The following is a 13378-nucleotide window of genomic DNA, read 5'->3' as shown; positions in this document are numbered from 1 at the left end:
GATTGGCCAATGCGATTAAGTTAATTTTCGGAGCGATTTCCAGCATCGTGGAGACAAGGCTTAAATAAGTCTTTAAAGTTTATGCAAATTCTCTGAGAGCCTATAAAAACTCTTTTCATTAATCCAGTCGACTCTAAAAATTGCGTTTTGCATATACGTAAATATTTCATTAGCACAACTCAATGTATTAAAAAAAGGTTAATGATTAATGAGATGAAATTGATCTTTGAAAGTATGTATTGTTTGCGTCGGTATAACAGACTTATATGTACACTAGGAAAAAAAATTTGTAAATCCCAAAAAATATTTAGTCCGATACGTTCAACTAAACATTTCAGTTAGTTAACTAAACATTAGTTAAATTAATTAATTCTTGATTAAAGAAACTAAGTAAATTGTTGAAACAACTAATGTTTGGTTAATTAACTAAAATTAGTTTAGTTGAACGTATCGAATTAAATATTTTTTGGGATTAACAATTTTTTTTCAGTAGTGTATAAGCAATGGTACATTCACATTCCAGATTTAGCTTGAATGCTAATATGCTAAATCGTGGCAAACCAAATCAATTGCATTTTAATATTAAGTACTATTTTAATCAAGATTTTAATATTAAGTATCGTAACAAAATGCTCGTAGCATTCTGACAAACTATCCAAAACATCCCTAAATCATCAAATGTATTTATGTTTATATTTGTTGCCTTAAGACGTAAGCTGATTTTTGTCGAAAATTATTTGTATTTTTAAAGTAAATGTGATAAATCATATAAATAAGAGAGTTTATAATTGTGGAACTTAGCTATATAATACTAATTTACCTTCCTACTGACTTTAACCTTTGAAACTGTTGCTTTAAAAATTTCATAACTTGACTTAAAATGTAAATGGAAAGACACAATTCTACAGTATTATTTTTATCTTATATTTTTATACTTGATATCAATCATTAAAGAAGAAAGGAATAATTAAGATTATTTTAACACTTAAAACAATAATATTTTCTTAAAACAATGTACATGTAGAAATAATAGAACATCGGAGAAGCATCGATGATACACACTTAAGTTAAAAATTTGACAGTGACTTCGAGACAAGTAACTTTGAAATGTAATGTCGACGAGCAAATTTGATTTTTTAATTCGCTATTAACTTCAGGTGACAACTACTAACAATTACAGTTATTTCTGGATACCTTTTTTTGAAAACAACCAGAATTTTAAACTGAGATATTATGGAATAGATGAAAAAGATTAGATAAATTTTTGAAACAAAAAAAAAAGAAATGTTAAAAAACGTAAAATCTTACCTATATCCTCTGCCATTGCTTGCGTGAGCTGCTATGTGTCTATGTGTCATTTTTTTCTTCCTCTACGCAGTTCAGATCTTCTCTGAAAAGGATGAGAAAGATCCAGTTCCAGGCTCATCTAAAAATGCTCATATCAAAATAATATTTTGAAATAAAACACATGGCAATTGATACATAAAATGATAATTGTCAGAGTAAAGAAATCCAAAAAATGCCAAGTTTAACGGCATTTTTCTAATCAGATCAGCTCGTTCTCGTCAAATCGGGTTCTCTGCTCGTCCTGTTACAGATTTACAATTGTAAGAGAAAATAATGAACTTAATAGTACAGTATTATTTTCATGCGTACACACGTGATTGCTCTGACGGGCTTGTACTTAAACATAACACGCGTTCTTTTAGGGTTCATATTTTACTTTCTTATTATTTTATATATGCTAAGATTAAATGCTATATTTTAAGCAATTCGATCACTGCAATGACCAATAAGAATTATTATCATAACACAATATTTATATTAATTAAAATCTTATTGCGTATATATTTCATATAATTCTCTCTCTCTCTCTCTCTTTCATTCACTCACTCTCGCCTTTGATATATAAAAAAATGCATTATAAAATTATAACAGGTGATTAAATGATTAAATGATTATGATGACAGGTGAAAAAACGATTATAGATTGCTGTAAAAGGGCAGGAGGCAATGAATTATACGATGTAACGTTACATTTACAGTAACACAAATATATTTCACTTTTATTCGAAAACAACGAACGCATCTCCAGAGATCGCGGCGCAATCTTCGCGCGACCGCAAAACGCATACTTTGCAAGTATTCATGTGTGTATGTGTTTGTGCGCGTTGGACATTCTATATGTCTCCCCCCAACACACCCGCTCAAGTATGTTAATAGTATTACCACGACCTCCCCTGATTTGTTTGCGAAAACGAATAGCGAAATGTACGTACGAGATGTTATAAAGACGTAGAATTTATAGGTGGAAAATAAGAGTTTAAAAATAATAATAATTATTATTGTGTGTTTTATAATACATATAGAGGAAAGTCCCCTGTGAGACAGGATCCTAATATGAGATATGTTAAGCTAAAAGGCCCTTAGATCCCATCTGTTGATCCCACCATGAAAAAACCCCGCCATCTCATATTAGGATTCTTATATCTCATAATAGAGGATATATATATATTTTTTTTTCTAAAGTATTTTAAGTTTTTTATTTCCTACCTCCTTTGAGTTGATTATGGCCGCTGCTTCTCATTTTTCATTTTTCTATTGGTTTTTGCACACAAATCAGCACGTGATTAATAGTTGCGAAGACAAATGAAATCTTTATAAGTAATCAATGCCGCAATCGATAATAATCCCTTTAATTGATTATCGTCAAACAATACGGCAATACAGACTGTTATGAGACTTTACCTATAGAGACCTCATACGTTTTACATAATAATGTAACGAAAGTTTTACAGAATTCAGAGTGTATTAAATTATGCTGTGCGTTTGCCTGAAAATCTTCTCCTTTTTTTTATTTCGAGCTTGCAACGTATTTGCTTAACAAAAGTCAAGTATACATGTCTAAAATCCTCAAAGTTGCTCGAAGTGAAAATATTCGATAAAAATGTTTGCTTCGTTTGTCATTAGTGTTCATTGTCTTCGACGAGTGCACGCTTTGTAGGCCGTTACACGGTAAGATAAAACTATTTTGCGGCATTTCGGTTATTGAAAAAGTTGTGATAATCCTGTTCTCAAGACTTATCTCGAATCTGCGTACCACGAATTCTTCGTGTTATTTGTGGGAGGGTGCGCCGGATTTTCGATGGTATTATCTACTTATTGATAATATAGACCTTTTAAACTAATCCAATTTGTCGGATTAATGTGTATCATTTATAGATATATACCGGTCGTTTCCTAGCTTAATACCTCGATTCAGAACCCTTGGTACTGTGCGAATGCTCAGTAATGTCCTCGTTATCATATCAATTGTTCAGAGAAAGAGATGATTAAATTCGTAACTTACAAATTGCATTTTAAACGTAAAAAATCGCAATATTTAATTTATTCTATAAACCCACTTGAGGTTATATATATTCAAAATAATCTTTGCAAGTTTCGAACATAGGGCGGCATTCACAATCGTTTCTTGAAAACATTTTTGTTTATATGTGCATTTACATATATATGCATGTTATTTATAAATAAAGAAATATAATAAAAATGTGTTACTGGATTACAAAAATTTGGTAAATGTCCCAACTCTTATAGGATAGCTCCTTACAAAGACTGTATAAATAAATGTTCACCAAGAAACGACTACGAATACCGTCCAGCACTTTTGCTCGGAATACGTTCATGGACATCCCACGTGAAATCCATATATTACACTCGACTAGATTAAATAAGTCTCTCTACTGTCTTTTTTTTTATCGGCTTACCGCGTTTTTGTGCCTTCGCTCTGAGCGGGAACGCTTTCAGACTCTAACGCTTATGAGATCTAAATACAATTATACAATATAATTAATTTCAATTCTCAATGGCCAAGTCGATTGGACTCTAATTTGATATAATAATAACTTTCTACGCACTCCGCTACTGAATTTTTCCCCCAAAGTTCGTATATAAACCCTGCTAAAATTGCGTCCATTATTCTCGACCTCGACGCTACCCCGGGTGGCCATGACCGAGATGTAATACATATTTATTAGATACTTTTTGTAAAGAAGTCTGTTTCTATCTTTAATACAGTGTTATTTCCTTTTTACATTAATGAGCTTGGAGTTGTCCTAACGATTGGTTTATATGATTTTTTATACATAAGGATGAGAGATGAGTATATAAGTATGTATAAATTGTAATAATAATATTTTAATAGTGTTATTTCTGTGTGATAAATATATGTGATTCTACTGCATTCGGTTGGCCACCCCCCCGTCCCTACTACTATTTAAAGTATTTAAACTTATCAGAAAACCGTATCAAACATTTTTCAAGAATGTATAAAAACTCTGTAAAAGAAACCAACGTGCTCTAAATGTTAAATTTAATACAAATAATTAAAAACTTACATCCTACTATTCTTTACAATAATTCATGTAAATGACAAATAATTTTAATAAAATTTAATATTTTTTTTACGTAAATACGTATTGTGTATTAAGTAAATATATACGTATTGTGTATTAATATTTAATTTTCGGAACCATGCCAATATGCCAATAAATTTCACATTTAACGTTCAAGACAATCGCAAAGTTAATTAACATTTTACGTGCAACAATTTATATAATAATTTTATTTAATTTTTGTATAGATTTTGTTAAGATTTCTTTTTCTATAAGGTTCCAAATATTGTTTTATATAATTTATAATTATAATAGTAACATTTATATAACATTAGATCTGAGAAGAGCACGTCAGATTCTGTTAACGTTATCTCTTGGAAAAAATCGTTATTCTAAGAACAAACAGAGATGTTTATGATTTCGTTGAGAATTCATTGACAACGGTTTTTGTCGTTAAAAGAAATGCTACTTTCAACCTCGGAAGTAAATCGTTATCGACAAAATTTGTCCGCTCTATAAAAAAGATCTTATACGGCTATTCGTCTATTTATCTAATTTGAGGAATTGTTTTGTTAAGAGGCCTGTACATTTGGCGCATCGTTAGCGTTAACATTATTTTTCGGAGCTATCAATTTTTACGTGTGTGCATCAGTTAAATTATTCCTTTTGCAATCGTCTCATTAAAAGTGAGTTTTAATGGAAAAACTATTGCGTATCTTGTGCACACAATTTCCTCGCAATTAGTTAAAACAGAAATTCTTATACAGTACAGGTATGCATAATTCGTCAACAAAAATATTTCTGTTTAGCTTAACAACAATCAAGATCGAGCAATTAATATTCATTGGTAGAAAAGATTACAATTAAACGTGAAATATTTCTAAAACAGCTGCATAAAATAGACATCTAAATTACACGAATAATTACAGACGTGTGCCTCAACAATAACTATCGTATCAACAACAAATTCCGATAATGCATTCATCATGAGTAATAATTTAATAATTATAACTTTAAGCCTCGTACTTTAACGATTGTTACATAACGGTATATTGCTCTTCGAGGGGCAAAGTTTAAAGTTATTTGCATCCAATTGCATCCAAATTATATAAATTTAAATGCTTGAAAACACAATACGTTAAATATTTATCTAATACTCGCAGCTGACGATTTAGCAGAGATAATATCTTTCGTTAAGTCTGATAATAATTATGCAATAGTGCAATTCTTAACCCGTTGTGGTCACACCTCCTAAAAATAACGTAGTGGTCACACGGGGTCCAATGGACCCCACAACAGTTTCCATTTGCGTTCTTTTTGATGTATCGACTCAAACCTTGAACTGGAATTAATTTATGACTTCCTCTTGATAATCCAATAATTTAAAAAATTTTTTTATGTTGAAAAAACGCGAGAAAAAAATTTTTTTTTCGAGAAATTTGTCTTTTTTCACAAAAATATTTATCAAAATTTTTTGAGATAGAGTAAAAAAACTTTGTGCGTTTTACTCTCAAAATAATATACTTTTAAGAAAAAAAAAAAAAAAGCCTGGGGTCCACTGGACCCCATGTGACCACAACGGGTTAAAATCTCCTGCAAACTGCAAGCATATATAAGATGTTCTGTAACATCTTGGAGTTCTTAGACTCTTCGATTTGGCGTATTTCCAAGAAGCTAAAAAGATACTTATATAATATTTATTCCGGAGAATATCTGATTTATATAAGTAATTAGTTATACAATATACTGTTCGCGAATAAAAGTAAAAAAAAACACGATATATTAATCTGATATTCAACATCTATAAGATACAAGTAAACAGTCGGAAAACGTCGATGCCGAATACTTCGATTGTTGAACGATTTTGTAAGAAGATAGGCCTATTGATAAAACACGTGATCGTAACTGCAAATGACTTATGAAGAAATTATTAACATCGATTAGAATAATTAAAATTATTTAAATCAATTGACGACGATCGAATTTATATATTTCATGAAGAAATGATTTCTGGTTAACACAACAAACGACGAATATAATTTGATAAACTATAGAAATTCAAAAACGATGAAATCGTTATTTTTTCAACATGCGCATTCTTTTTTATACTTTCTCAATGAAGAGAATGTGTTAATTGCGCTTGAAATTCATGCTCGTCGTGCTCCATTATCACCGTGTGATTAATCATCATTATATCATTCTGTAATTTTCCTATCACATTCACCTCAAATATGTCGTAGCTTTAATCTACGACCAAGTATCATCAGATACATGAGAATCTCGGTGTGAATCTCCACCGTATCAACGTTCTAAATTCTTAGGACAAACCTTGCCTGGAATCGATCATAAATTTCGTTTACACGAACGAAATTTTCTTCAACTTGTCAGTAATCGCTGTTCTCGAAGGATATTCGGCATAGCTGAACCGACATCCCTCAGTCACGAGAAATTGTTCCGATCAGGATTCAACGTCCCGACGAAATTTATTCGTTCGACATGAGCTGCACGCTGTCGTCGGCCGATCGGTGAAGTCGTCGAACTTCCGACAAGGAACGAATCGGCGTCGGATGTAGTAACGAGAAGGGATGGGAATGCCGATCTAGAATAAAAAAAAAAAGATAGCATATGAAAGTAATATTCCAGATTTATCGAACCGTAGATAATTTTTCAATTATAGAAAAATGTATATGTATACAAATATATAATATATTTATATAGTATTTATCTATTATTCTATTATTATATGTATATCCAATTGTTACGTGTGTGCGAGAGGACAATTTATATAAATATGTTTATAAATCATCATTTATGTGTAATTATTATTTGTAAATGTGTGTGTGATTAATATATATCCGGTTATATATTATCATATATATTATATATAATGTTGTATTGATCCGATTTTATCAGTATAGAAAGCTATAACTTTCCTTCGATCGCCCGCTCTCAGGAACCTTAATTTAATCGGGTTAAAAGTGGAAAGAGGCAATATACATATATATACATATATATATAAAAAGGAGAGAAGGAGAGATTGCGAGATCGCGCGTGTCTAAAGTCTAGAGTGCAATGTCAAGGTTGGACGTAAGTGTCTCTCGTAAACGAATCGATTTGCTGAAGCTCCGATCTATACTTTCACAGTATCGCGTCGGCGTTATTTCACCTAGACACGCGAAGAATCCCACCTACTTCATCGATTTGATTAAACAATGTCATTTTCATATTCCTTTCTTGTATAATTTATCATTATTGCGAACATTGCGATTCTTAAAGGAGAGAAAGAGAAAGAAACATTCTAGTTATAAATGTGTGATATAAATAAATAGGTAGTAATTTTTCATCCACAAGAGTTTCAAATTTTTAATCATTAACAATTAGTTTTAGGTAGCTTTTTAATTTATAATTTTTAAAGCGAGTATAACTGCGTTACTGTTACATTTATAAATATCTCTTTGTCATAAAATTCCTATTTCTAATATCAACTGACAGTTGACAATATCATTTTTATATAAATATAATTTGTTCTTATACGATTTATAATTATGTTACATAAGTATATCGATTTGGAGGAAATAAATAATTTTAGTTATACAAGAAATAAATACCCGAGTAGCAAATTTCTATCGATTTTCAAGTAATTTTAGTCACAGTTTTTCTTTAAATAACTCTTAAAAGTGAACGTTGTGTCGTATCTCGTGTCCTAAATATCCTCGTTAAAATTCTCACCTCTAATATCGGTCGTCGTCTCGCTCCTCGAGAGCTCGTGGTCGTTACCGCGATGCGAGGGTGTCTTTGACGGGCTCTTGACTAGGAGTGCCGCATCATTTTTGCCCGGGGTGCTTTCGTCCTGATTGGGAAACTGGAAGGCCGTGGAATTGGGCCACGAAGCCGGTGGTGGACTGCGGACCAGGTGCTCGTGTACCTGCGCGAGTGTAAGCGGATCCGCGTCACCGTATTCCTGAAAATACATGTCTTTTCATACTTCTTCTTAAACACGCTTAGAAAGATATATATATATATATATATATATATATATAATATATATATATAATGCTTCTTTCAAAAGGAGTATAAAATACTCTTGAAACACTTCTCTCTTTCTTCCTTTTTACACTACATTTCAAGAAAGTTGGCTCATTCTTTATCATGTTCTTTTTCAATTTTTGCGCCCAAATATAAAACTATCCACGAAAACTGGTCAATTATTTTATTTTCATTTAAATTCTTTAGGATTAGACAATTTAGAACAGTTATAAAAATTCCACTCCCTTATTTAAAAGTCATGATGGTAAAAAAAGCAAACTATTTATATGTATAATAGTTTACATTGTCTATGTATAGAAATAAATGTTTTATTAAGCTCGTGAAAGTTTGACGAGGGAGCTCACCTGCGACATTAGAATCGCATCGTCGGACTCGGACTCCTCGATCGATTCCACAAGGCTCTCTCGACTTGCTAATACCTGCATAATTAGAGAAAATTTTACATACAATTACGTTGATATATATTACGGAGCAAAGTCGTACGAAGCATTATCGAGAAATAAAAGAATTCATTTTACTGTTGTAATGTTTCTTTTATAGTTTCTTTTAGAAAAATTTAAAGCCAATTGCAAGAAATTATAACTTTTTAGGTGTTAAGCTTTAAAGTTCCAAAAGACTGAATTATAATAGAAATCAAGAATTGGCATTTTTTTAAAATTAAAGTAAAGCAACGTCGCGAATCATTCAGAATTCCAGCAATTCGCGAAATTGTTTGAGATTGAAAAATTTCACCAAAAAATCTGTCTTTTTTATGGAACGGAATAATGGTCGGGCCGAACCTGTAGAAAAGGATTGTCCTGACGACTCAGCCTGAGTGCTTCCATGTCCTGATCGATGTTACGCGTTCTACCGGGTGTCAGGGTCAGAATCGAGTGCGAGGGTGACGGCTGACAGGAGACGACAACGTCCACCGCTGTCACGCTCAAGGTCGACGGAATTCGGGACATCGTGCTGTCGTTCTCCGAGCCGCCCCGGCGACAAGCATTCGTAATAATTGCTGCAAGCACAACATTGCTCGTGCTATCGATCACGTATGCTTGTTACGCGCGAGACGCGACGATTTTATCAAATAAAGGTAGACAATTGTCCACTTATAAGACTTTATTTGGCACAAAGCAAGCGACGAGTCGTAGGTGTAATCGCTTTAAGAGACGACTAAGAACTAACTCGAGCAGTTTAAGAGGGATCCTCTTTTAAAAGAATAAGTTGAATTTTCGTTGATATGTAATTAACGCAAAGCGTTCTAATATCGGAAGTAGCGAGTGGAGCGGCTTTTTAAAAGAACAAGTAAAACTAAAAGTTTGGCGTATGACACTGTTAGGATGGAATTAGTCATCGTTTATAGTTGTTGATTAGGATATACAGAAAAAGAATTTTAGATTAAAAGTAATAAGTGAAAGTAATTAAGTGAGTCACGGGGTAAGGGTCTAGACAAATAACGGGACTTAGATTTATTAGGGTTTAGTTTTTATATGTTGTGTGGAAAAATTATCTTGAAAGGATTTTAGAAATGGAATTCATAAATACGTGAGATATTGAGTTGCGGCACGTAACAGCGCGCGCATGTACGCATGAGCTTTCATTAACTCAACAGAAAACAATTCTCTCAATCAATATATAATTTTATTGTCTGAAACTTTGTTTTATTAATCGAACACATGGGGAATTATTCTGTCACGACGCGTAATTTATTAGTTAGACCTTTATTTTGCTATTTATCATTCAGAAAACATGAAGTAACCTTTAACGAGATTTAATGTAAATGTTGACGTTAATTAAAACTCTGCGATTTTAACAAATGAGTTGTATAGGTAAATATTATTAAATAATTTCCGTTTTAATATTTCCGTATTAAAATTCCTAAATTAACAACGTATCATTGCTTAAGATTTTTTGCATTCGACAGAATTTTATCCGACGGAATATATTTAACGCTTTCAATTTTTAATTTAATAAAACAATGATTAATTGACGGGCAATAAGATAAACTAAGAACCTCACAGATTTTCGTGTTTTCGTAAAGATAAACAAATTTTATCAAGAGCCAAGGATATCTCACCGGGAGTCTCCACCCTGGGCGCTCGTTTCATCTCTTCGTCTTCGTTAATCTTCATCTCTACCGCCAATTTTCTCGATTTAAACAGATTCGTTAGGAAAGCCGCCCCTTTGCGTTTCAACCGATCATATCTATGCGCGCTTTCGGACGACACGTGTATCATAATTCGTCTGTAAGTATACAACATGATGTAAGTTACATTTATCGTGTATAATCTATAATTCCAAATACAATGTTATATATAGTACATATAATACACCTTCGGACGACACATTATCACATTACTCGTCCGAGATTATTATACATACCTATACAGAGGAAGCGGAAACATAATTATCAATTCATATAACGCTGCGTATAAAATTGCGCAAAAAAATTATAAATTTTTTGCTTAAAGGAAAGCGTTTTATTAATCTGGTATATAGATATTCAATAAAAATACTACAATAAAGTATTATGAATATCTGCCGGCAAGAAGAAAGCGAGAAATCAATCTACAACAATCGTATGGACAAAGAGTTAATTTTCCATATTGTTCCCGAGTTACAAAGAGACGCATAATAATTCGCTGTAGGTTGTAATATAATAATTCTATATCGCAATGAGACACGTCAATAATGTAATAAGACAAAGCGATAGACGTGCCGATAGACTTACACCACTTTCACTTTCAACCCGTCAATCGCCGCAGTTAAAGCCAAGCAATTCCATGACGTTTAGAGTATCACTCCCGAGAATTTATTGGAAGAAAAGATCTACATATATGTACATTTATCAAAAACTGACGTCAAAAAGATAACGGTTATAAACGAGCAGTGCCGAGACGCGCTATACCAAGTGAAAACTCGATGGGATCGAAGTCGTTGTCAAATATGCGAGCAACGTCGCGGATCTGCAATCCGAGGAGTAGCGTACTGCCAACTGCAGTTGCGGAAGGGTGTGCACCTACTCCTGTGCAGAAACTCGCGCAGCTGCAGCTGCCAGCGAGAGAACGGAGCTTGCGCGCGAAAGGGGGTGGGTAAGAAAAAGAGGGTGATGAGAAAGATGAGAACGACGGAGTCCTTAAAGAGTGAAGCAAAGTGACAATATTATCTCTTTTTTTATTTCGTGGGCTTCAAAGGCCTTAAAACCCATATCTCGTGTTTGTTTGATTAAGACATGGCTTCTTAAAACAAGGGGTTGAAAAGGAAAAGAGAAACGTGAGCTTCGCGGAGGTCGAAATTTTTAATTGGAAGCGTAAGACGCGTTGCATGCCCTTTACGATTTTGCGATTTCGACGTTTGCGTGAGATAATATTCAAATTGTAAAAATGCATTATTAATATTAATTTACATTACAGATTTTTCATTAAAGATTTAAAAATTACATGATTATGAGGGTTGGTGATCAAACGTTAGAAAATGATGGATGAGAATTGAAAATTTTTAATCGCTTTTTAAGGAAAATACGAAAAGATATTGTGTTTTTTTACGTAAATTTGTATATATAGCTTTAAGAAAAGACAAACAATCTCTCAAATAAAGGAAGAAATTTGATAGATGATACTAAATATTGCAAATTAATTCCTAGAGTTCTCAAATCAACCTACACATACACATTATACATGGGGTGGTTGAAAAAGACGGGTACTTTTCCAGGAGCGCCACGTCGTGCTCGTTCGATCGATCGCACGAGACTCCGTTATACAAGGGGTGGTATTGCGATACATGCTGTCGGTTCCACGTATAATGTGATCGGTGAACTTACGAAAATTGAATAAAATTTAATAAAGTAACGAACAAAATTGCGATTCGCCTCCTTCCGCCTCCTCCAATAAGTAGTAAACTTATAACGTAATCGGTGATGGATGTATATATACAAAGTGTCTTGTCAGTCACGCTGCCTCTTTCTTTTAACAAATTTTGAGTTACTTTTACCTCCGAAAATGGGCTTGCAATAATTACAATTTTTTATCGCTGTTAATATTATCACTTTCAGTTCAAAAAGTGTATTATAAATTATATATAAAGGACTGCTTCACGCACAAATTAAACTCACAAAGTTTCTATTGAAGTAAGATATCCTTGAAACTAACAATAAAAGTCAGCAACGAGGTTTTATCACTTATTTAAACGTTGTTTGTTTCATATAGACGACATCTCTAATGTCTCAAGGGTATAACTATAATCAATCGGGAGTAGCATTAAATGTGTATGATGTGTGTTCTCTATAGAAACCCCTGGATAATGATTCTAAACCCCTCGAGTAATGCACGATTGTTAAAACTGCACGTGGCTGATCGATCTGATCAGAGCTGATACTGAAACTCCGTTCGAGCGGACTCGCCGTTCGTTCACCGTTTCGCTTATCGGGGGCCAGAATCCTGACGATTCTCGAGAACTATTTGCACGTTTCAGAGACACCGAGAGACGATCGGCGACATTCGACCGAGCCATTTCACGCTCGTTCCAGTCCGCAATCGTCCGTAAACACCGCGATCACTAGCAATCACTGTGACACTTGAGTCGCGTCGCAAGGGAGGAAAGCGGAACTCGATATACCTTTTTCGACAGGTCCATTGTCGGTTTGCCTGAAAGCTCGCGCACCTGCCGGCGATGCATCCTCGCGTTTCGTCGCGGTGCGTCGCGACGCCAACGACACAGAGGTGCGGCGCGCGCGAGAGGAGGGTTCCGACCGGCAGCACGCCGGTCCTACCCCGGAAAATCAAAGGAAGCCGGCTTATCAGCGATACGCGCGCGCGTGCGCGCATTCGTCACGGGCCAGCATCCCCCTCCGACCGAGCCCGATTTTCAATTCGGATGACTGTAATGGGGGATGTTCCGGAAATCGGACGTAGTCTATGGAAACGGTGTCCTCGCATCTCCCTCTTCTCCTATCATCGTGGT

The 13378-nt window shown here is 33.9% G+C and overlaps 1 protein-coding gene across 6 annotated transcripts; it reads right to left on the bottom strand.

Annotated features, from left to right (window-relative positions):
* Nucleotides 1-2032: 2032 nt before the first annotated feature.
* On the bottom strand, nt 2033-13193 carry LOC139808121 (uncharacterized). Of its 6 annotated transcripts, XM_071769799.1 has the most exons (8): nt 11328-11342; nt 11151-11248; nt 10802-10987; nt 10497-10663; nt 9217-9434; nt 8782-8856; nt 8120-8351; nt 2033-6989 (listed from the first exon to the last, which is right to left on the bottom strand). In XM_071769799.1, exons 3-8 carry the CDS (start codon nt 10822-10824, stop codon nt 6874-6876), a joined length of 831 nt encoding a protein of 276 aa, XP_071625900.1. In that variant the 5' UTR covers nt 10825-10987; nt 11151-11248; nt 11328-11342; the 3' UTR covers nt 2033-6873. The 6 variants fall into 6 exon arrangements, with proteins under 6 accessions (XP_071625900.1, XP_071625911.1, XP_071625891.1 ...); XM_071769810.1 differs by lacking the exon at nt 10802-10987 and having other exon boundaries at nt 11328-11345; XM_071769790.1 differs by lacking the exon at nt 11328-11342 and having other exon boundaries at nt 11151-11321.
* Between the last annotated feature and the right edge of the window lie 185 nt (nt 13194-13378).

This window comes from Temnothorax longispinosus, chromosome 1 (genome assembly GCF_030848805.1).
Source record: "Temnothorax longispinosus isolate EJ_2023e chromosome 1, Tlon_JGU_v1, whole genome shotgun sequence".
Classification (NCBI taxonomy): domain Eukaryota; kingdom Metazoa; phylum Arthropoda; class Insecta; order Hymenoptera; family Formicidae; genus Temnothorax; species Temnothorax longispinosus.
This window is presented reverse-complemented; position numbering and strand designations above follow the sequence as displayed.